Consider the following 23,666-nt stretch of genomic DNA (forward strand, 5'->3'; position numbering starts at 1 on the left):
GTATTCTGTATCAGCATGGACAGTGGATCGAAGGTAATTGGTCTTTTTTTCAGCTTGGATAGATGTAACTAGTAGAGTGCCACAAAAATCCATTCTTGGGCCTCAACTATTTACTACTGTATCAATATCTATCAACGTTAATAACTTTGAGGGAGTAGACTGTAAGATCTGACCAAATTGGTCCATGACAAAAATAGGAAGGAGGGCATGTTGTGATGAGGATGTAAGGTATCTGCAAAGGGAAAGAGAGGTTGAGTGAATGGGCAAAAACTTGCCAGAAAGCAGGAAACATCAAAGCCAACCCATTATTTAATGGAAAGACTTCTTTGAAAAAGAAAGTTTAACATGGAGGCATCTGGGTGTTTTTTTTGTCTGTGAAACAAAATTTGGGATATTATAATTATGTTGGAGAGGCTACGCATTGAGTTGTGTCTAGAGGTTTGATCTTCGTTTGTAAGATATAATAGTATTGGAGGTGTTTCAAAAGAGATTAGCTAGGCTCGTTCCTGGGATGAAGGGACTGAATTGACAAGAATGACTAAACAAATGAAGCCTTTATTCATTAGCATTTATTTCTACTCTTGGGGAAATCTTGAATTAAGTAATATAGTTTTAAATGCATGTTCCTTAGTTTGTAACCGAGATGTAAAAGATTTCCTGTGGAGTGAATGTCTAGAATGCTTTACCTCAGAGTTGTGGGCTATATCGTAATGTTTATGAAACATTAAGGAGTTAGGAATTACGTGGAGCTGGTGTGGAACAACCGTTGGCAAATCCACCATTATCTTAGAGAAGAGTAGGGTAGGTTTGAGTAACTGAATAGCCTATTCTTGCTGCTAATGATCCTAGGGAGTGTTGCTGAACAAAGAGACATTGGAGTGCAGGGCCATAGCTCTTTGGAAGTAGAGTTGCAGGTAGATAGGATAATGAAGAAGGCGTTTGGTATGCTTACCTTTATTGGTCAGAGTATTGAGTATGTGAGTTGGGAGGTCATGTTGCAGCTGGAAAGGACATTGGTTAGGCCACTTTTAGAATATTTTGTGCAGTTCTAGTCTCCCTCCTATCAGAAGGATGTTGTGAAACTTGAAAGGATTCAGAAAAGGTTTACAAGGATGTTACCAGAGTTGGACGATTTGAGCTTTAAGGAGAGGTTCAATAGGCTGTGACTGTTTTCCCTGGAGTGTTGGAGACTGAGGGATGATCCTATAGAGGTTTACAAAATTATGAGGAGCATGGATAGGGTAAATAGATGATTCTTTTCCCTGGGGTGGTGCGAGGGGGAAAATAAGAGACCTTGGGGCAACATTTTCATGTAGAGGATGGTGTGCATGTGGAATGGGCTGCCAGAGGAAGTGGTGGAGGCTGGTACAATTACAACATTCAAAAGGCAGCTGGATGGGTATATGAACAGGAAGGGTTTGGAGGGATATGGGCCAGGTGTGGGCAGGTGCGACTACATTGGGTCGGGATGTCTGGTTGGCATAGACAGGTTCGACTGAAGGCTCTGTTTCCATGCTGTACATCTCTGACTCTGAACAGTCTAACTGGCACTACTTTCTGTTCTTTCACTTCTTGAGTGGGAGCATTACGTTTGCAGTTTTCCAAGAGTCTGGAACCCCTCCTGGAATCCAATGAGTTGGAGAATATTTTAGCCAATCCCTACAGTTATATCCTTTTAAAACCTGTGCCTGTAGGCCATTAGGTTCTGGCAACACTCCTCCTTTCAATCCCCTTAGTTTCGAAATACTTTGCCCTTTGTGACCGAGGCTGCTACAAAATCTTTCCTCCCGTCAGTGCATTGGGGTGTTTATAAGAGTCCACCACCATTCAAACCAGTGCAAATATCAGTTTAAATTACTGCCATTTTCCTGTTTTCCCCTCACTATCTATTCCCCAGTCCCATCCCCCAAGGGTCCAACATTCATTTTAGCTGGTTGTTTTATATACTTGTAGAAACATAATTTATTTTCATATTTCTTGCCAATTTACTTTCCTAATCAATATCAGTGTTTAGTATCTTTTTAGTTATTCACTGCTGGTTCCTAAAAAAAAATAAATTCCCAATCTTCTGGCCTACCACTGATTTCCATCATTTTGTATGCACTTGTTTTTGATTGGTTACTCTCCTTATCCATTTTTGTTAACCACAGCTGGTTCATCCTTCTCATCAGATCCTTTTTGACCATATTTTTTGCTGACCATTATGAACATTTCATTTAAAGGTCTGCATTGTTTTTCCACTGACCTTCCCCTAATTTCATAGTTGGCTTTATGCAACTCTTTCTTCATATGTATAATTGTCCACATTTAAGTTGAGGATGCTGATATGAGGTTGCTTATCAATCCTACTTCACATTTTATTATATCATAGAATTCCTACGTGTGGAAGCGTGACCTTTGGCCCAAAAGTCCACACTGACCCCTGAAGAGTATCCCACCCAGACCCATTCCCCACCCCTATTACTCTACATTTACCCCTGACTAATGCACCTTGTCTACACATCCCTCAACACTATGGGCAATTTAGCATAGCCAGTTCACCTAACCTGCACATCTTTGGACTGTGGGAGAAAATCTGAGTATCTGGAGGAAAGCCCCAACCCCCAAATGTGATGACTTTCACTTGCCATTCCTTATTTCCACCCAAATTGACCCATATCAGGGTCTATTGCACCTATTCACTACAACCTGCCTTTAGTAACAAAACTGCCCCCAATAGTTTTCTGATCACTTACCCACTGAACAAACCTGCAACAGCTGGCTGCCAGAGTAACACTGGTTTATCGTCAAGGCATTTTGTCAACTTAAAGCACTTGTAATTAATTGGAGAGGGTAAATCTTTAACCTGTTGCATTTTATGGCAAATTGGCTTGTACTGTAAATGTTCCCCCACTGTTTAAACCACTAATCCTTTCAGCTTTTTAGATTTCTCAATCTGGCTTGTTTTGTGTGTATATCTTTTATGCACAAATTTCTTATTTATAAATGTTATCTCTGGCTTTACTTCATGCCCTATCACTTCGATCACTTGCCTGTGGTTGATGGACAGTTGTCTGTTTTTGTTATGCTCCTGTTCGCTCTCTGTGGTTTAGGGGCATCCATCACCCATGACACAGGGCACTTGGGATTTCTGACAACCATAATTCTTCTTATGCTGTTGTTTCCTGAGCTTTCATTTATGCCAATTAAGTGGAACATATGAGTATTGTCAAGGAGGCTGTTATGTTTCATTACCTTAAAGAAATGGTGTATTCCAAAAATGTGCCTTTTCCATTTGGATTTTGTCAAAAATTAATGACCATTTTACATATATTTTGATAGCATAATACCATAAATACACTGATGTTCTTGGCCCAGTTATTCCAGTGGCTTTGAGTAACTTGTTTCATAAATCCTTTAATGCCTGAAGATGTGCCCCGACTTCATTTGTAAAGGAGCGATGACTGCTGCAGTTAGTCATGGTAGCAGTAAAACCAAACATCATGTCATCATCAAGTCTACGTGTTTGTATGTACTTATCTAAATCTGGGCCTTAAAGTGTCTAGCAGCTATCGTGGCCTCTCTGGATAAAAATTATTTTACATTCTACTTTGACTTTTTAAAAAGTGATTTGAAACTCCCCTGCTGGAACTTGGCCAGCTCATAGCAGTCTTTGAGATTTCAGCTTGTTTTCTTTGCAGTAATCTGTACAATGAAATGGAAACAACTGCAGTGTTGCCACATTGGCAACCATGCAATGTTTTTGTAACACTGCATTGTACACCACTAACATGCAGGCTACATGAAGTGGTTTGCCATCTCTCCAATTTAGCAGAAGTAATAACTAGTTTGTAAAACCCCAGTCAAATCAACATTTACTTCAGGAAAGAAATGTCAGGAATGGACCAAAGAGTCATACAGCACAGAAACAGACCCTTTGGTCCAATTCATCTGTACTGACCAGGTTTCCCAAACTAAACTAATCCCACCTGCCTGACTTAGGCCCTTATCCCTCCAAACCTTTCCTATTCATGCATCTATCCAAATGTCTTATAAATGTTGTAAGTGCATCCACCACTTCCTCTGGCAGTTCATTCCACACACAAACCACCTTGTGTGTGAAAAAGTTGCCCCACAGATCCCTACTAAATCTTTCTCCTCTGTCCTTAAAAATACAGCCTGTGGTTTTAAACACATCCACCTTGGGAAAAGACCTTTGCTGTTAACCTTATTTATGCTGTGTCAAACCTTGTTTTCCTGCATTGATTTCCATATCGCTTAGCTTGTGTAGTTAGTACTGCAACCATACAATGTAAATAAGGGAAATGACGTACCAGCAATTAAATTTGTTCCTTTTACCTAGGCCTAAAGCAGAGAAGCCTTTTCCTTCATGTAGTACACTGCCCAACTTAATAATTTGTGAATTCCAGCAAATGGTCAGTGATTGGGATTGACATGATTAATCTCAGTGATAACACAGTCTGTTGCATGGAATAAGTTGGGTTTTTCGGAACACGTCAAATTTTCTTTCACCTTTTTTTTCCTGCTTTAAGTTATCTTCTGATATTCCCCTAGCTTGTGTGAAACAGGTTCTGTGACTCAATATATTCCAACTAGGAAGCTAAAATTACTTGTTTTTCCTCACTGTAGAGACATATTTGATCAGTGTACCCTAATATATTTGTAAATCAAGTGCAAATTACAAATCTCGAGCAGAATAAGTGTACCATGACATCTCCTTGAGAGTGGGGATTGCTGATGCATTCTTCTCTATACACTTTGCCAAAAATCAAGATTATATTTACTCATTCATTTTGCATAATTACAAAAAAAATGTTTATTCCATTAATCATTCTGAACAGGGTTTATATTTACTGACTTTAAATAAATCTTTAGAATTCAGTTTGCCATGTGTATGTTTTAACAAACTGGAGGGAAGTCTCCTAATGGCAGACTTTTGTCCCGGCCTGGTGAATTGTACAAATGTTTTCTAATAGAAAGTATTTCCCATGTGTTTACTCTGATCATTGAGATGTGGTCAACAGCTAAAATAAAGGAACAGTTTATGGATTGTGCCTTATCACCCATCTCTACCCCAGCCTGTCTGCTGCTAAAATCTTAGGAGACAGTGAAGACTGCAACTGCTGGAGATCAGAGGCGAGTGTGTGTTGTTGGAAAAGCTCAGCAGGTCAGGCAGCATCTGAGGAACAGGAGAATCGACATCTCAGACTAGAGCCCTTCATCATTCCCGATGAAGGGCTCCGGCCCAAAATGACAATTTTCCTGCTCCTCGGATGCTGCCTGACCTGCTGTGCTTTTCCAGCAACAAACACTCAACTGCTGCTGAAATCCACATACTGATTGATTGTTAAGCGCAGACTGGACTCTTGCAACATGCCCCTGGCCAATGTTCCATTTTATACCCTCTGTAAATTTACATAAAACTTGGCTTCCCATATTTTAACTCTCATCAGTCCCAGTCATATCTCGCTCCCAGGCTTGCTGGCCATGAATTTAACATTTCCATTTTGCTATTAAAGTCTCTCCCTGTCCCTGCAACCTTCTACAATGCTCCACAGCCCGATGTGCTTCATTATTCTGGTGTTTTATGTCAAATACCTTCCATCTGTGGCCGTTGCCTTCAGGCCCTACACTCTAAGCAGTATTTGATGAAGAAATTTAGAAAGGGAATGATAAAGTTCACCCTTCCACGTCTCTCACTAGTTTTTTACGGCAGCTTGATCCAATTTACGATGTCAAAACTGCTGTATAATATCTGTTGTTGCTGCTGCTGAGACCCTAACATTCTACCTTCAGTCATATGTGAAAACTAGCAACTCGCACTCTAGTGTAAACAGTGTAAGGAATGATCAAGAAATACCTTTTAATTCAGTAGTGTTTTGTGTTGGTAATTTCATTAAATAACACACTTCATTTGCTTCAGTATGCTTGATTGTGTTGTATTTAGGAACTATTTCAATGATAATTTAAAAAGAAACTTATTAATAGCAATCATGTACGAGGCCCAGTTTTGACAAGGACAGCTCAGAAGGTGAGCAGTAGGGAACGGATCTGGAATGGAGTGAAGGAAAGCTGGATCTGAAAGTCCGTGATGGAGAGAGGCTTGATTGTCATGGGTTGTTCCAGGAGATCACACCTGCAAGACAGCAGAAATAACCATTCAGTCTTCAGTTATCAGACAGCAAGGGGAGCCCATGGAGTAAGCAGCATATTCATTAATAATGACAGGTTTGGAATTAAAATGCAGGGTCAGTTGCATAACCTGCACAAGAATAAAGGTGAGAATTATGAATTTGCAAACTTTTTTTTCACTATATCAATCTGAACTGGTTGCAGTCACGTGCTTAGTCTGGATGGCAGGTAGCATATACCATACTGTTTGATTAGAATATCCTATAGTCTGGTAGATGGTCAAAACAAAACAAATTCATTTAGTAAAACAAACACATTCTATTCTTATGATTTGGAGCTGCCAATGTTGGACTGGGGTGTATAAAGTTAAAAATCACACAACACCAGGTTATAATCCAACAGGTTTAATTGGAAGCACTAGCTTTCGGAGCGCTGCTCCTTCCATCAGGTGGTTGTGGAATCTAAGATCATAGGACACAGAATTTATAGCAAAAATTTACAGTGTGATGTAACTGCAAATATATATTGAAAAAAGACCTGGATTGATGTGTTAAGTCTCTCAACTTTTAGAATGGGTATGTTGGTTTCAATTCTTTCATATGTAAATTGCAGAACTTTCTTTAAGTTACATTCTCAAGTGAACTTTAACAATAGGTGCCATGTTGACCCAGATATTGCACTGAAGGTGTGAGGTACCCTGTGTGAGGCTGTCTGTGACCCAATGTTTAGACTGATTCTAATCTAAAAAAGATTTACAGAAATTTACATGGATTCATGTAGTTTTTGAGCAAATTAAAATGTCATTCTGCAAGTACAAATTTACACATTCTAAAAGATGAGAGACTTAACGAACGATCCTGGTCATTTTCGATGTATAATTTCAGTTACATCACTTTTGCTATAAATTCTGTGTCCTACGATCTTAGACTCCACAATCATCTGATGAAGGAGCAGCGCTCCAAAAGCTAATGCTTCCAAATAAACCTGTTGGACTATAACGTGATGTCGTGAGATTCTTACCCACTCAGAATCTAAAACCTGCTGTTGTAGAGTCATGCAGCACAGAAACAGACCCTTTGGCCCAGCTTCCACATTGACCAGGTGTCCTAAACTGAACTAGTCCCATATCCGGCTAAACCTTTCCTATCCATGTACTAATCCAAATGTCTTTTAAATGTTTAATTGTACTCACCTCTACCACTTCCTCTGGCAGCTCATTCCAAATAGGTTTCCCTCTATGTGTTGCCCCTCAGATCCCTTTTAAATCTTTTTCCCTCATCTTAAATCTATGCCCTCTGGTTTTGGATTCCCCTACCTGGAGAAAACACCTTATTTATGCCCCTCATGATTTTACAAACCTTGCTAATGTCACACTCTTGGAGGGAAAAAAAACTCAACCTATCCAGCCTCTATATATCCTTCCTATAGCAAGGCAACCAGAACTGCACGCAGTACTCCAAATGTGGTCTTGTACAGCCATAAAATGACATTCTGACTCCTGTACTCAGTTCTCTGACCAGTGAAGGCAAGTGTGCCAAACACCTTCTTCACCACCCTGTCTCTCTGTGACACCACTTTCAATGAAGTTTGCATCTGACCCTCTAGGTCTCTGTGTTCTAGAACATTCCCCAGGGTCCTACCATTAACTGTGCAAGTCTTACCCTGATTACCTCATATTTATCTGTATTAAACTCCAACTGCCATTCTTTGGCCTATTTCATTAAGATCCCATTGTACTCTTAGATAATTTTTTTCATTATACCGCCAAGTTTGGTGTCATCCACATACTTACTAAGCATGCTTCTTATATATACAATTTGGATGAGAAAATAAATGACAAGCAGTGGACCTAGCGTTAATCCTTGTGGCACACCACTGGTCACAGACATCCACTCTGAACAACAACCCTCTATCTCCTACCAGCAAGCCAATTTTGTATCTAACTGGCAAGCTCTCTCTGGACTCCATATGATCTAACCTTACTAATCAGTCTACCATGCGGAACACTGCTGAAGGGCTTGCTAAAGTCCATGTGCATAACGCCTACTGCTCTGTCTTCATCTATCTTTTTGGTTACCTTCTCAAAAAAACTCAAATTTGTGAGACACAATTTCCCACACACAAAGTCATGCTTGCCTTTCCAAATGCACGTAGATCTTGTCTCTCAGAATCTCCTCCAACATATGATCCTAATGTGAGTGGTGGATAATAAGTCTTTGGGCGCTGGCTTTTCCTTGCAGGCCTTCCTTAAATAATGGCACACCATTAACCAACCTCCACTGTTCCAGCACTTCACCCGTGGCCATGTTGGTGGGAGCTTGTTTTGCCAAAACTGGCTGCTACATGTCCCATGTTACATTAGCAACAACACTTCAACCGAATGTGCTTCCGGGGCTGCAAACTGCTTTGGAATGTCCTGAGGTCACAAAAGGTCCTTTATTATATGAAGATATACAAATCCAGATAGATCCAAGAACACTGCAAGAGGCTAGAGAAGAAATTGCGGGGGCCCTGGCTGATATTTTTGCATCATTTTTAACCACTCAAGGGAAGACTGGAGAGTAGCAAATGTTATACCCTCATTCAAGAAGGGCTGCAGTGATTAATGGTGTCCCTCAGGGGTTGGTGCTAGGCCCATTGCTGTTTGTTATCTATATCAATGATTTGGATGAGAATGTACAAGGCATGATTAGTAAGATTGCTGATGACACTAAAAGAGGCAGTATCATGCCCAGTGAGGAAGGCTATCAGAAATTGCAGCAGGACCATGATCAGCTCAGGAAGTGGGCAGAGAAATGGCAAATGGAGTTTAATATAGATAAGTGTGAGGTCTTGCATTTTGGAAAGTCAAATCAACAGAGGAGCTCCTTGATGAATGTTAGGGCCTTAATGAGTGTAGTGGAACAGAGAGACCTTGAAGTTCAGACAGACAGTTCTCTGAAAGTGGAGTCCACAGGTAGACAGGGCAGTGAAGAAAGCTTCTGGCACACTGATCTTCATCAGTCAAGGCACTGAGTATAGACGTTGGGAAGTTACGTTGCATTTGTACAAGACATTGGTGAGTCCGCACTTGGAGTACTGTACTCACTTCTGGTCACCTTGCTATAGGAAGGATCTTATTAAACTGGAAAGAGTGCAGAAGAAATTTACGAGGATGTTGTCAGGACTCAAGGGTTGGGGGAAAGTGGGGTGGGGGGGGAATCTAATAGAAGTATATAAGATCATGAGAGGTAGGGATAGGGTGAATGCACTTAGTCTTTTTCCCAAAATTGGGGAATTGAAGACTAGAGGGAATCAGTTTAAGGTTAGGAGGGAAAGAATAAAAGGGAAACCTGAGGGGCAACCTTTTTACTCAGAGTGGTACACATATGGAATGAGCAGCCAGCAGAAGTGGTGAGGCGAGGTACATTAACAACATTTAAAAGGCATTTGGACAAATTCAAGGATAAGAAAGGTTTAGAAGGATATGGGCCAAGTGCAGGGAAATGGCATTAGCATGGATGGACATTTTGGTCAGCATGGACCAGTTTGGGCTGAAGGGCCTGTCTTCCCTGCTGTATGTGCTATAACACGTGCTTCGTTAACATGAATTCACTGTAACATGAGTGACGAATTGGGGACACTTTCTAAATAGCGATCTTTTAAAACGTGTGTTGGCTATAACACGATTACATTGCCAATACTTTAAGTGCTGTTTCTAAGTGCGATTTTTCTATCATATGGTGTTGCACAAGAATGTATCCATTGCGTTATAGAATAACTACCTGTGTTTCTAATGGGTGACTGCACCAAAATCTTGAAAGTACAACAGTCACACACTAGACTCACGAGCACTGGGAGAGCCACTTACCAGATTGCTTGTTTAACAGGCAGTGAAGTATGCAACCATGTGACCACGGTGCTACCATGTGACTCATACAGCCGAGCTACCAAAGCATTCTGTCTGTCTTCTGCCTAGTGGGGAGAAACATCCATGGTTCAGTGTACAAACTATTCATTTCCCTCACTGGGTTAAAGCATCCATTGTGTGGGTGTGCCCACTGTATTTCACCTACAGATCTTCTCACTTACCAGGTTAAAAAAATCTATTTAATCCCCCAAAGTGTGTTACCACCACATAGTAACACTGACAAAATTCGTGAAATTTATTGCTCAAACCACAATCACTTAACAAGCTGAAAGCAGCTGTTAGGGCGATGGAGTAAACACAAACACTTTGGTTTTGAATCAATGCCACATTTGAAGATTATTTTACAGTAAATTGTACACTACAATGTCATTACTGAATTATTTTTTTAAAAACATGATCAGCTAGTCCTTTTCCAATATTTACCTGTTTAATAGTTTCCAGAACGACAGCAGGAGACTGAATCGAGAAAGCACTCCAGAAACTGGAAGCACTGACACTGGGTTCAGCAGGCACAATATGTAATGGGTAGTTAATGTTGTAAGCAAACTGAATCACATTGGCCTCTTGGAAAGAACCTGTTGAGGAAAGCAAACAGAGACCACCACGTTCTCAGCCAGGTCAAAATCACCATCAGGCACCCCAAAACTCAAATCAGTCATGCAGGGTCAGAAATAATTAACTCCTGGGCAGTACAGGACTGATGTTTGCAAAGGGTCACAGATTTCGACAAAAGCACAAATGTTCTGTAGTTTCATATACTGTCAAGCGTGTGATGCTGAAAAAGCACAGCAGGCCAGGCAGCATCCAAGGAGCAGAGAACCGACATTTTGGGCATAAGCCCTTCATTAGGAAATGGCTTATGCCTGAAACATCGACTCTCCTGCTCCTCGGATGCTGCATGACCAGCTGTGCTTTTCCAGCATCACACTCTCGACTCTGGGCTCCAGCATCTGCAGTCTTCGCTTTCTCCTAGTTTCATATACTGTGTCACAATATCACAAGCTCATCCCTGAGCCAGTACCCTAGCCCTTCTTGCCCTACATCTACACAAGACCTGGTAAACACATTTGCCACAAGAGATCCAGTTCCCCAGAATGTAGTTTGCACTACTACAGGGGCAGCTAAGTTTCATTAGGTATCAGCAGGCAGATTCACATACTCCCAGTACAGACCAGTGTACAGTCTACCACCCATCAGCTACAGCTTGGTATATCTTACAGGCTGCTTACATGGACAATGTTTTAGGTGCTGTTACATGATATGTGTCTGCACTGCCAAAGTGTGATTACCCTACATACCAGAGTCAAAATGTTTCTCTCTCTATAGATGTGACCAGCCCTGCTGAGTTTCTCCAGCACTTACTGTTTTTATTTCCGATCTCCCAAACCCATGGTAGTTTGCTTTTACTTACCCATTTCTCCGCTCTGCCTGTATCAGGACGGGTGTACAATGAGTTGGGATGGACAGAAAATCCAACAACTGTATTTATAACGAGTGATAACAAACTATTCCAAGCCAATATCATCCCTCCAGTCTAACCATATATATAACCCAAAAGGTAAACTCAACAGAAGAGCAAACTGAGTATGTGAAAGTGTGAAATTTAATGGAGATGTCACTTTGCGTGTATATTTAAAAGACTGTCAGAAATTGTAATAACAATTTGACATGATATTTTATGATTTGGAGGTAGTAAAACACCCTAAGGCAGTTTACAAGAGCATCACAAAACAGTATAACACAGGACCATACAAGTAGATGACAGATTAGATGATGAAAGGCTTGGTCAAACAGGAAGGTTTTACAGACAGTTTCAACGAGGAAAGTGAGAGAGAGAATTTCAGAGTGCAGGGACTTAGGCAACGGGAACTATGTCTGCCAATGACGCAGCAATTAAAATCAGATTCCAGAATTAGAATCAAGCACAGAGTTTGCGGGTTATGGGGTTGGAGGAAATTGCATACACAGGAAGGAGGAGATCATGAAGGGCTCTAAAAACAACAATGAGAATTTTACAAACAAGCTTGACTAGAAGCCAATGTAGGTCAGTGGTGCTAAGACTTGCCACAATTTAGTAAATTGGGCAACAGAATTTTGGATGTCCTAGGTTACAGACAGTAGAATATGGAAGACCAACTAACATTGGAATAGTCACATCTAAGGGTAAATTAGACATAAATGATGGGTTTCAGCAGGTTTGAGCCGAGAAGAGCAATGTTACAAAACTGGAAATAGGTGATCTCAGTTAGGGCACACACTTGTGATTGGAAACTCTTTACAAGGTCAATATGACATCAAGGTTATGAGGCCATAAGACTGAGGTATTCAGCCTATTGCGTCTGCTCCATCATTCAATATGATCATGGACAATAATAATCCTCAACTCCACTTTGCTGCCTTTTCCCTATAACCCTTGCTGCCCTTACTGATTACAAACCTGTCTCAACAGCGCTTTGTCATAAAGAGTCCCTCAGATTCACTACCTTCTGAGAAAAAAATCCTCTTCATCTCTTTCCTAAAGGTGATCTCTTACTCTGTGAGTATAGCTTCTGCTGCTAGACTCTGCCACAAGGGGAAACCACCTGTCCAAATCTACCACATCAAATCCCCAAGAACCTTCATGTTTCTTCTGAATTCCAATGAATAATCACTAATAAAGACCAACAGTCCATTTGCCTCCTGTTACCTACCGAACTCGGATGCTGAGTTTGTGTTTCATGTACAAGGACATCTAAATCCCTCTCTGCTGTATCTTTCTCCATTGGCACAAAATGCATAATCTTACATTTTTCCCCATTTGCCAGGGTTTCTGCTCATTCACTTTTATTTGCCTTCTCAATGTGTTTTGCTCAATATTCAAGTGGAAGCAATTTCTGTTCATCCTGTATTGAACGCTGGGTAAGCAATCCGATAACTTAGCAACAGTGGAGGACTTAAGAGAGATGGCAGTAAGATAGAGCTGGGGATCATCAGCAGACACAAGAAAACTAGTTTTTGCATGGCACTCTGTGCAACTCACTGCTCTACTGTGAAAATAGAGATACAGGCAGCAAATACTGCAATAATATCTGTATATTCACCAGTGAAAGAGCTGAGACCACATCAACTTATTTACCTGCATGGGGCATGATGGCATAAGTGAACTGATGATGGTCCATATCAGCCGTGGCATCTGGTGCTTTGGGAGCTCGCAAGCTGTAAATAAAGACAAAATCATGAAGGCGGCTGGTGGATTGGAAAGTCACTGGACATTCTCAATAATTAACTACAGAAGCATACACATTTCAAACACCGAACATACCATTTGTGGTGTCTGAATCTAGGTTTGATATCTGAAGCCGTCTATCTACTTTCCCACACCTCTGCTGACATCAGATGTCTAAAACAACTTCTATAAATGCAATGCTGATTCCATCACTGTACAATTACAGAGGAGATACCATCATCCAGTTCAGCTAGAGCAGATCTACCATGTTATACAGAGAAGATAACATCACCATATACAGAAACAGAGCAGATGCTATCAGCCCATACAGTCACAGATCAGATACCTTTATCCAGTAAAGACACAGAGCAGATACTGTCACCCCAGACAAATACAGAGAACTAGAACCCCATATAAATAGAGAAAATACTATCACCTTATGCAGAAACAGAACAGATTCCATCACTCTGCACAGATACAAAACAGATCCATCAAACTATACAGATACAGAGTGGATACCATCAGACTGTACAGACAGAGAACAGATACCATCATTCCAAACAGATTCAGAGCAGATGCCATTAGCCTGTACAGGCACAGGGCAGATAAAGAGCATCACCTCACACCGATAATGAGAATATACCCACCACCCCACACAGGACACATAATATTTGCTTTTATATAATGCTTCACCTTGTTGAATCCTTGAGCAGTACTTCAGAAGAAACTTATTGTGTGAATCACAGTGTGAAAGAATTTTCAACATCCATCTTAACCATGGATTAGGTTAACAATCGCCTATTTCAATTCTTTTTATTTATTTATAGATAATGTTGTCTAGTGCTGTAGTGGTGGCTCCTGGTGCCATTCAGCTGCTTGGCATAACAATCAATGATACAAACCACAGTGCCCACATTCTCTCTGATGCGGAGGTGCCAGTGTTGGGACTTGGGTGGACAAAGTTAAAAATCATACTTTGGAGATCCAAGATGGCGGCGACCCAGCAAGTCTGAGTCTATAGTGCTCCTCCCCCCCAAGACTTGGGCAAAATGGTCCACCCGCCTTCACCATACTTACCAAATCACTTCAAATTGTTTTTACTGAATGTAATTAATTGCTCTCTACTAAATTTAAATAGGGAGAAAGTGAGGACTGCAGATGCTGGAGATCAGAGCTGAAAAATGTGTTGCTGGAAAAGCGCAGCAGGTCAGGCAGCATCTAAGGAGAATCGATGTTTCGGGCATAAGCCCTTCTTCAGGAATCAGGAATTCCTGAAGAAGGGCTTATGCCCGAAACATCGATTCTCCTGCTCCTTGGATGCTGCCTGACTTGCTGCGCTTTTCCAGCAACACACTTTTCAGCACTAAATTTAAACAGTCTAGTCTCCTGTAAAAATGACTAAAGGGAAAGAAGCCCGCACTTTTCAGCAGGCAGGAACCCCTCCCCCGCCCTCCCCGGGGGTCTTACCTACGGTGGCGAGCCTCATGGAAATAATTTCCAAACTTGACGCAAAGATCGACGCCTTCATCGAAGAGTCCCGGAGCAGATGGAATTTACTCTTGGTCGGGCTACAAAAGCACGACCGAGACATTGAGGAACTCGAGCGCCAAGTGGGAGGGGCGGAACTAAAGGCCGTGACCACCGAGACCACAGCAGGATCGGCTGTGGATCGGGTCCGGACTCTCGAACAACGAGTCCGGAGCTTAGAGAATCACATCGACGACCTCGAGAGCTACAAGGAGAGGCAGATGCTCTTAGAAGCTTCCAGAAATCTTGGGAAAGATCCCCAAGCCATGATTTATAAAGAATCCAAGATGATGCTATGGTCCAAAAGAGGAAGGCGTTTGACAAAGTGAGGAAGCGTTTAAGGGACTGAAACATCCAGTATTCCTTACGCTACCCAGCGACGCTACGCTTTAGACATGAAGAGTCCGTGTACAACTTCGGATCGCCGGAGAAGGCCAAGGAAGTTTTGGACTCTCTTAGATAAATTGTAAGAGTTAATTCGAGTGGTGAATGATGTTGTTTTGCCCTCCCCCCACCCCCTTTTTGTTTTGCCCTACCCCCTTTTTTTCCCTTTCATTACCTTACTGTTTAATATTATCTCCAGGGGGTGGGAAGAGGGGTTTATTTATTTGTTCTTCACTTAGCGATTTTCTCCCCCTTTTTTTGTATATATAGTCCAGGGGGTCTAGTTAACGTAGGTGGGGGGAGGTGGTTACCTTATCCTATTTTATCTCAGTCTTTAGGAGCGGGGCTGTTTTCCCCTGTTATGTTGTATTATTATTTGTTGAGACTGTAATTTCATAGTTATATATGTTCATACATGGTATTAACATTACTAAATATATCCAGGTGTTGGTGTGGGTGGGGTGGGGAGGGGTGGGGAGGGGTAGGGTACTCACTGTTAACTCTAGCTTTGTAGTATATTTGAATTTTCTTTATCCGATCGTGGAATGCCTGGGTCAAGGGTGGGGCACTGGTTGGGAGAGGTTAGGGTGGGCTTTTGGAAAGGAAGTGATGCCCCCTGGGAACAAGGGGGAAAATCTCTGTTTAAATACGTTTTATATTTTTTTATTTAGAAATAGTTTTTTATTATATTGATGTGAGTGTATTAAAGAGCCTTTATTTTTGTGAATTTTATATGCCCTATGCTCGGGATGTTCTGGATAGGGTTTCCCCTCCCAAGGGTCTTGGACTATGGTTATGGTTATGGATTATGGTTAATCAGTCGATTAAATGGTGCACCTGGAATGTAAGGGGAGTAATTCACCAGTCAAAAAGGAAGAAAATATGATCAAACCTCAAGAAAGAAAGGGTTGATATAGCTTTCCTACAGGAGACACACTTATTGGATAAAGAACACTTGAAATTACGACAGGGTGGATTTGATCAGGCCTTTTTTTCTTCTTTTAGCTCAAAAAGTAGGGGAGTTGTTATTCTTATTCGGAAGAATTTCCCTTTCAAAATCCTAAATCAGATAAAAGATGAATCTGGACAATATATTCTGATTAAAGTCCTTATAAATGGAGAGGAATATGGGATCTTAAATCTGTACTGTCCCCCGGCACATCCTTTTAAATTTATAATGGAAGCCTTCTCCAAACTGATGGCTCTCGGTGCCCGTCATACAATTATAGGGGGAGACTTTAATTGTATTATGGATCCGGAAATAGGTAGGATTCCGAAGAGTACTGCAGGAGTATCTCCCAGATCTAGACAACTGGTGGATCTGAACAAAGAATTAGGATTAGTAGATGGATGGAGATGTCTTCATCCACAGGGCAGAGATTTTTCTTTTAACTCTAATCCACATAAATGTCACACGAGAATTGATATGTTTTTTGCCCCCTCTATTTTCAAAAATTCCATATCATCCTGTAAAATAGGCAGTATAGCAATTTCCGACCACGCTGCTGTATATATGGAAACCAAGGCGAGGAACAGTGAGACATCCCCCCGGCATTGGTGTATGGACCCCTTCCTGATGAAAGATAGTATATTTGTAAAGTACTTCTCTCAAGAATTTAAAACTTTTTTTAGAAATTAATTCAGGTATGGCTAGCAACCCATCGATGATGTGGGAGACCATCAAAGCTTATGCACGAGGTTTGATCATTTCATAGTCAGCGACCCAGAAAAAATTAAAGGGAGAACAACAGCGTCTGCTCGAACCTTGCTTAACGACAGTTGAAACAGCATATGCTGACGGACCTTCTATTATTAAATTACAAAGGATTACGGGCCTTAGGACAGCTCTGAACACCTTGCTTACCCAAACGCCTAAGAGGGAAATATTAGTTGCAAAACAAAGGTTCTATGAATTTGGCGATAAACCTGGTAGATACTTAGCATTTCTCGCAAAGAAAAAAAAAGGGCCCTCAAACTATCACATCTATCGAGGAAAGTACGGGTATTTTGACTCATGATCATAAAAGGATTAATGCAATCTTTAGAAAATTTTATTCTGATTTATATAAATCGCAGGATTGCGAAGACAGAACTAGGAGGATGCAGTCATTTTTTTAAAAACTTGACCTTCCCAGACCAAACTCTGGAACAGATATCAGTCCTGAATGCTCCCCTAACAAGCCAAGAAATACTTGACGCAATCAGGCAACTTCAGAGCGGTAAGGTGCCTGGCCCAGATGGTTTTCAAGCTGAATTCTATAAAGAATTTACAGGAATATTGGCTAGTCCACTTATGGACATGTATAACTAGTCATATAGTCAGGGCTGTCTCCCGCCTTCGCTGAAAGAGGCAAATATCTCTCTTATCCTTAAAAAAGGAAAGGATCCAGAAGATCGTACGTCATACAGACCAATATCCTTGCTAAATGTAGATTTTAAAATCCTTTCTAAAACGCTAGCATTGAGACTAGAAAGGGTATTGCCATACATCATAAAGGAGGATCAGACGGGGTTTATTAAGGGGATCAGACGGGGTTTATTAAGGGCTGTAGATCATCCAATAATGTTAGAAGGGTTTTGAATGTGATTCAAGCCTGCCATCAGGGAAAGATACCAGGAGTAATAGTCTCATTAGACACAGTAAAGGCTTTCAACAAGGTTGAGCGGTCATATTTGTTTTACACATTGGAAAGGTTTGGCGTTGAAAAGGTGTTTGCCAAATGGGTCTCAACATTGTATAGTGATCCCAAAGCAATTGTAATTACTAATGATTAGGCTGGAATAACTTCAGTGTGGGTAGGGGCTGCCGTCAGGGATGTCCTCTCTCACCATTGTTGTTTACGCTAATAATCGAGCCACTAGCAGAAGCTATACGGGCTGACCTTAATATGACAGCCCCGAGGATTGGTACAGGTAAACATAAAATTACCCTTTATGCAGATGATGTTCTCCTATTTCGCAGTATTCCCCTGATGTCCGTGCCTCGCTTAATCCAAGTTATTAATACATTTAGTGCATTTTCAGGCTATAAAATTAATTTTTCAAAATCGGAGGCTATGCCAATGGGCTAGTATATCCCACCTATCGGATGGATCCCACTTTTCCTTTCGGTGGTCCCTAGAGGGTTTCTTATATTTAGGCATTTTTATCACCCCAGTATTTGGTCAGTTATACAAGGCTAACTTTGTGCATTTACTGGAAAGGATGAGGCAGGACCTCCAGCGATGGGGAGACCTTCCAATTTCCTGGCTGGGTAGTATAGCACTAATTAAAATGAATGTCCTGCCCCATCTCCTATCCCCTACGAGAATGCTTCCAGTGATACTGCCGAGGCTGGCACTACGTAAATTGTGGGGCTGGCTGGGTTCCTTCATCTGGAATCGTACACGGCCCCTCATTAAGCTGAAGAAGCTACAGCTTCCACAGGCAAGGGGAGGATTGGATTTCCCAGATTTTAGGAAATATCAGTTAAGTTCCCTATTAAGTGACATAGCTGATTGGGTCTTGTCTGACCCGCAATCAATCTGGCTGGACATTGAGGCTTCTCAAGTAAAATGCCCACTTATTAACCTTTATTTTCAGACAAGAGGAAAATCATTACGGATCAATCTAAAAACCCTATAATACTAAACACAATTAAAGCTTGGAATATAATGCGGCAAAATGAAGGCAATTCACATAAAACATCCCCTTATACTCCTATAGTGGGGGCTTACAGATGCCACATTCAAACTCTGGAGATCCAGGGGTATCTTCTGTTTAGGGGATCTGTTTAAGGAAGTGGCCCTGATGTCTTTTGAACAGCTGCATCAGAAATTTGGATTACCTAATGGTGATCTCTTTCGATACTTCTAAATTCGAGATTACATACAGAAGAAGACTATGCTATTAGGTAGTCTTTATAAATCAGACAGAGAACGTAGAGAGTTATGGCCAATGGGGGTACCTTCGATCAGCACTCTTGATCATTTATTACACGATGAAGTATCGGAAGATATGGACAATCTGCTTAAAACATGGGATCAGGTTTGGGACTGGAAATCTCTATAGAAAGTGGAATGACATTTGGGAAAATGCCAGAAAAATCTCCATCTGCAACAGAATTCAGGCCATTCAATTAAAGATACTTCATAGGGCCCATATAGCACCGGACCGATTAGCAAATTTAAGGCAGGAGCATCTCCAATGTGTCCCAAATGTAAAATAGAGGTGGGCACTCTTGCACGTTGCTTATGTACCTGTCATAAGATCCGTAGATATTGGACTAAAGTAGCAAATGCTCTGACAGAAATCTTGGGAATGGAAATTAGAGTGGACCCTGTATCTCTCCTTTTGGGCTTCTCGAACTTACCCTCCCTGGACGTGCATGGGAAGAGATTATTTTCCATTCTTTCTGTGCAAGGAAAAATATTTAGGTAAACTGGGTGGCTGAGGGCCCTCCTGGACTTTCAAATTGGCAGATTAATAATGGAATGTATTTCCCTTGACTTCCTTACAAACATGGTGCACCAAAAAACTGAAATATTCCATAAAATATGGCAACCCTTCTTGAATTACACAAATACAGATATTCTAACAAGGGCTTTTATTTAATTGAGATGGCGAACCTGGCTGGACCGGGGCCCCTTGGGAGAGGAATCCCGCACGAATACAGGTTTTGTTACGATCTAATGTTAACACATTCCGAGCATGTACTTTACTACTCAATTTCTGTGTTATCCGTCTGTTTTTTTTCTTGAATAATGTAAGAAATTTAATCATACACTCTGGTTAGTTGTAGGTTAGATTAGTTGTTAGTTGAGTTTTGTCTTTTTTTCTCGGTATCTCTTTTTTTCTGTTTGATAGATTTTGGTTATTATTTATTTAAGATTTAATTGTATATCAATGTTTATACTTTTTTTTATTTGTGGGGAAAAGTGAGGACTACAGATGCTGGAGATCAGAGCTGAAAATGTGTTGCTGGAAAAGCGCAGCAGGTCAGGCAGCATCCAAGGAACAGGAGAATCGATGTTTCGGGCAATTTCTTGAAGAAGGGTTCATGCCTGAAACTTCGATTCTCCTGCTCTTTGGATGCTGCCTGACCTGCTGCACTTTTCCAGCAACACATTTTCAGCTTTTTTTAAATTTGTAAACTTGTAAAAACATGTTAAATTTTCAATAAAAATAGCTATATAAAAAATATCATACTTTAATCTGTTGTTGTAAAATTTTAACTTTGTCCACATTTTCTCTGACATACCAACAAACCAGGTACAACTGGTCACTGGCAAAGTCTTTTGATTTGTCAAGCCACTGACACTGCCTCCTCTATGTCAGTTAATCAATGAGTCCAGGATTAGATTAGATTACTTGCAGTGTGGAAACAGGCCCTTTGGCCCAACAAGTCCACACCGACCCGCCGAAGCGTAACCCACCCAGACCCACTCCCCTACATTTACCCCTTCATCTAACACAACGGGCAATTTAGCATGGCCAATTTGGCTAACCTGCACATTTTTTGGATGGTGGGAGGAAACCGGAGCAAACCCACGCAGACACGGGGAGAACGTGCAAACTCCACACAGTCAGTCGCCTGAGGTGGGAATTGAACCTGGGTCTCTGGCGCTGTGAGGCAACAGTGCTAACCACTGTGCCACCGGGCTGCCCACGGTAACAGGATATGGAGAATGTCTCATGAGAGAAATAAAGACTGTGAGCACGTACTAGACAAGACAACACAGAGACAGCTTTCATTTCTTGCTTCTTTGGAAATGGACTAATGGAAGTGAAAAAAAATCTGAATCAGGTTCAGGCACCACAGGATCAAGTTCTGAGGTTGTGACAGGACTGATCACAGGTGATGGTTTCACAAAGATCTCAACTCTGATTTTACAGGCCACCATGTCGAGACCTCTTGGAAAAGATTCAGAGGAAAGCTTCAAGAATGATTTCTACCTTCAGGAGCCTTAGTTATTCAGACAGGCACCATTTACTGTCCAGCAGTGTGGACACAGGTGGTTTGATGGAGATTTATAGAGCAGGCAGCTTTGACAGCAGACTAATCCAATTTCTGTTAAAACTATTTAATTTGTTAAAGACATAGGGAAGACTAGGACATGCGTGTAAAGTACTCAAATGTGGGAAAGGACTGATGTCAAGTGATGGTTTCTTTCCCAGTAAGTGGTGAGCTAGAACAGGTGCTAGAATTTGCGATGGGTGCTGACACTCTGCAATACCAGGTGGAAGTAGGTGCTGCAGATGCTGGATATTAGGGTCAAGATTAGGTGGTGCTGGAAAAGCACAGCAGGTCAGGCAGCATCCGAGGAGCAGGAAAAATCGATGTTTCAGGCAAAAGCCCTTCATCAGGACGATTCCTTTATAGATAACAATCTAATTCCCTTTTTGAATGCTTCAATCGGACCTGCCTCCATCACACTCTCAGGAAGTGCATTCTAGATCCTAATCACTAGCTGCATGGAAAGGTTTTTCCTCATGATAGTTTGGCTTCTTTTACCAATTACTTTAAACCTGTGCACTCGTTTTCCACCCTTTTGTGAGTTGGAATAGTTTTTCCCTCTCTACTCAGCCCATATCCTCATGGTTTTTATATATATATACGCTGTGTTGTTGACTTGCTATCTGTTCATTCAAGATTTTCCTGCCTGATTCCATTATTCTGGAAACAACTAACCCAAATGCTCCTTGATGTTTTCAGAGTGATTTTGCCCAGAATCTGAGAATTCTGGAGGGGTCTTAAAAGTTTTCGTTTCATTCACTCATTAAAGTACAGACCTCAGTCCTCACCGGATTGCTGTGCTGACTGGTTTGAAAGTCTACAAAGATCTTGTGATGATTAAAATGCTGCATGAAATTGCACAATGAGCATGGGTCACAGAGTCAGTTCCTCATTCCAGCCGCTGTGTCTGCACAGTGAACAGTGTGGGGAGTACATCATACACACGCTGATGTTAAATAACTCACCATGATTTATAGTTGATATTGCATGGAACAGCAAAGTATGGCTAATGTAGACTGTTTATGAATGTTACTAAGGATGAATTTCTTTGCATGTTTAAAAAATACAAATTGCTTCATCAGTCCTGTCATATTTCTTATACGAGGCGGAACTAAACCCCCAGGCCCCTGTTATGAGAATTTACAAACCTATTCAATCAATTGCACCACAGGAGCATTTTATCAGATTCCTACTAATGTAACAAGAGAAGAGCTGTTTCTTCATCTGAACATGCCTGCAGATGATGACAGCGCCACTTCCTTGACAGCAAAAAATCTCTAATTGTTATCAAGTACTTACAGGGATAGTGTCATTATGTTGCGATGAACTGAGTATCCATACTTGCAGTCATTGAGTATTGCTACACCGAAGCCATGCTCCGATAGATCAGCCCACTTGTGTCCCCAGACCTAGGAAATAAAAGCAAAATCATTTTCTACTGTGTTAGAGTAAAGCACCTTATTTCAGGATTGGAAACCCTTTTGGAATGTCCAACCTAAACCTCTTGATTCAAGAAAAGAGACAGGCTGGATTTACTGTGTCAAAGTCCAAGTGGAGGATGCTTTTCCATATCTCACTCGATCGAAACTCTGGTTGATCACTGGGTCTTAATCATCTCAATTAGAACACCCGTCACTTTCGAAATTCAATGGAATACAAACTCAAACTCTAAAAATGTCCTCAAAGTGTAATTCTTTCACCCCAAGAACATTAGATTCATTTAAGGGAAAGTTGGCTGAGTACATAAGGAAGAAAGGAATAGGAGGCTATGAAAAAGGATGTTCACAGCCAATAAACATCAGTAGGTGCTTAGATGGAGTACAAAAAGAGGAAAAGTTTCTATTCTTCCGAGGCGGGAGAACCACAACATTTAAAGCGACTGGCAAAAGAAGCAAAGGTTACATGAGAAAGAACATTTTTTAAATGCAGTGAGTGGCTAAACTCATCTGAGTGTATTGTGGAGGCAGACTCAATTATAATTTTCAAAGAGAATTGTATAAGCACCAGGAGACAGTAAAGGTGAGAAACAATTGCAAAGATCATGCGATTGGGTGGATGGACTAGTACTGACAACGGCTGAATAGCCTCTTTCTGTGTAGTAACAAGTCTATTATTCTGTGATTCTGAATAGTGGGACCACCTGGGCTGTTGTGTGCTGAACATTATGTTTAACAAGAGATGCGCAGTGATCCCTGAATCTCCTTTCCCCAGTGGCATGTGCAGTTTCTACGGCAACATTGAGAACTTAGCAGCATGGAGTGATCATCACTGGCAAAGCATGGGGCTGCACCAGTCAATCAGCAAGAACCAGAAAGCAATAACTGAGTAGTAATGAACTTGGTGGGGAGCGCCTCTCCCTGATTCTCCTAACCCCTTCCCTGTTGAGAATGGTGGCTGTTTCCCAAAACAGTCTGCTTGGCAAGTGCTTTGTAGTGAGAAATTTGACAACGTGCCACTCCCATTCCTTCATGGACTGTCAGCTAAATGCCCATTTCAACACCATATGGAAAAGA

General features: G+C 41.2%; 1 protein-coding gene across 3 annotated transcripts in view; it reads right to left on the reverse strand.

The window, feature by feature from the left end:
* Nucleotides 1-4,791: 4,791 nt before the first annotated feature.
* Nucleotides 4,792-23,666, reverse strand: part of man2c1 (mannosidase, alpha, class 2C, member 1) — a 130,183-nt gene continuing 111,308 nt past the window's right edge. For all 3 annotated transcript variants that reach the window (XM_072553207.1, XM_072553208.1, XM_072553209.1), the window contains 5 exons: nucleotides 22,453-22,562; nucleotides 13,158-13,237; nucleotides 10,466-10,617; nucleotides 9,983-10,086; nucleotides 4,792-6,136 (listed from right to left, as the gene is read on the reverse strand). In XM_072553207.1, coding sequence (XP_072409308.1) covers nucleotides 6,025-6,136; nucleotides 9,983-10,086; nucleotides 10,466-10,617; nucleotides 13,158-13,237; nucleotides 22,453-22,562 — 558 coding nt within the window. In that variant the 3' untranslated portion in view covers nucleotides 4,792-6,024. The remainder of the gene's footprint in view (nucleotides 6,137-9,982; nucleotides 10,087-10,465; nucleotides 10,618-13,157; nucleotides 13,238-22,452; nucleotides 22,563-23,666) is intronic.

The sequence above is a fragment of the Chiloscyllium punctatum genome, chromosome 33, assembly GCF_047496795.1.
Source record: "Chiloscyllium punctatum isolate Juve2018m chromosome 33, sChiPun1.3, whole genome shotgun sequence".
Taxonomy (NCBI): Eukaryota; Metazoa; Chordata; class Chondrichthyes; order Orectolobiformes; family Hemiscylliidae; genus Chiloscyllium; species Chiloscyllium punctatum.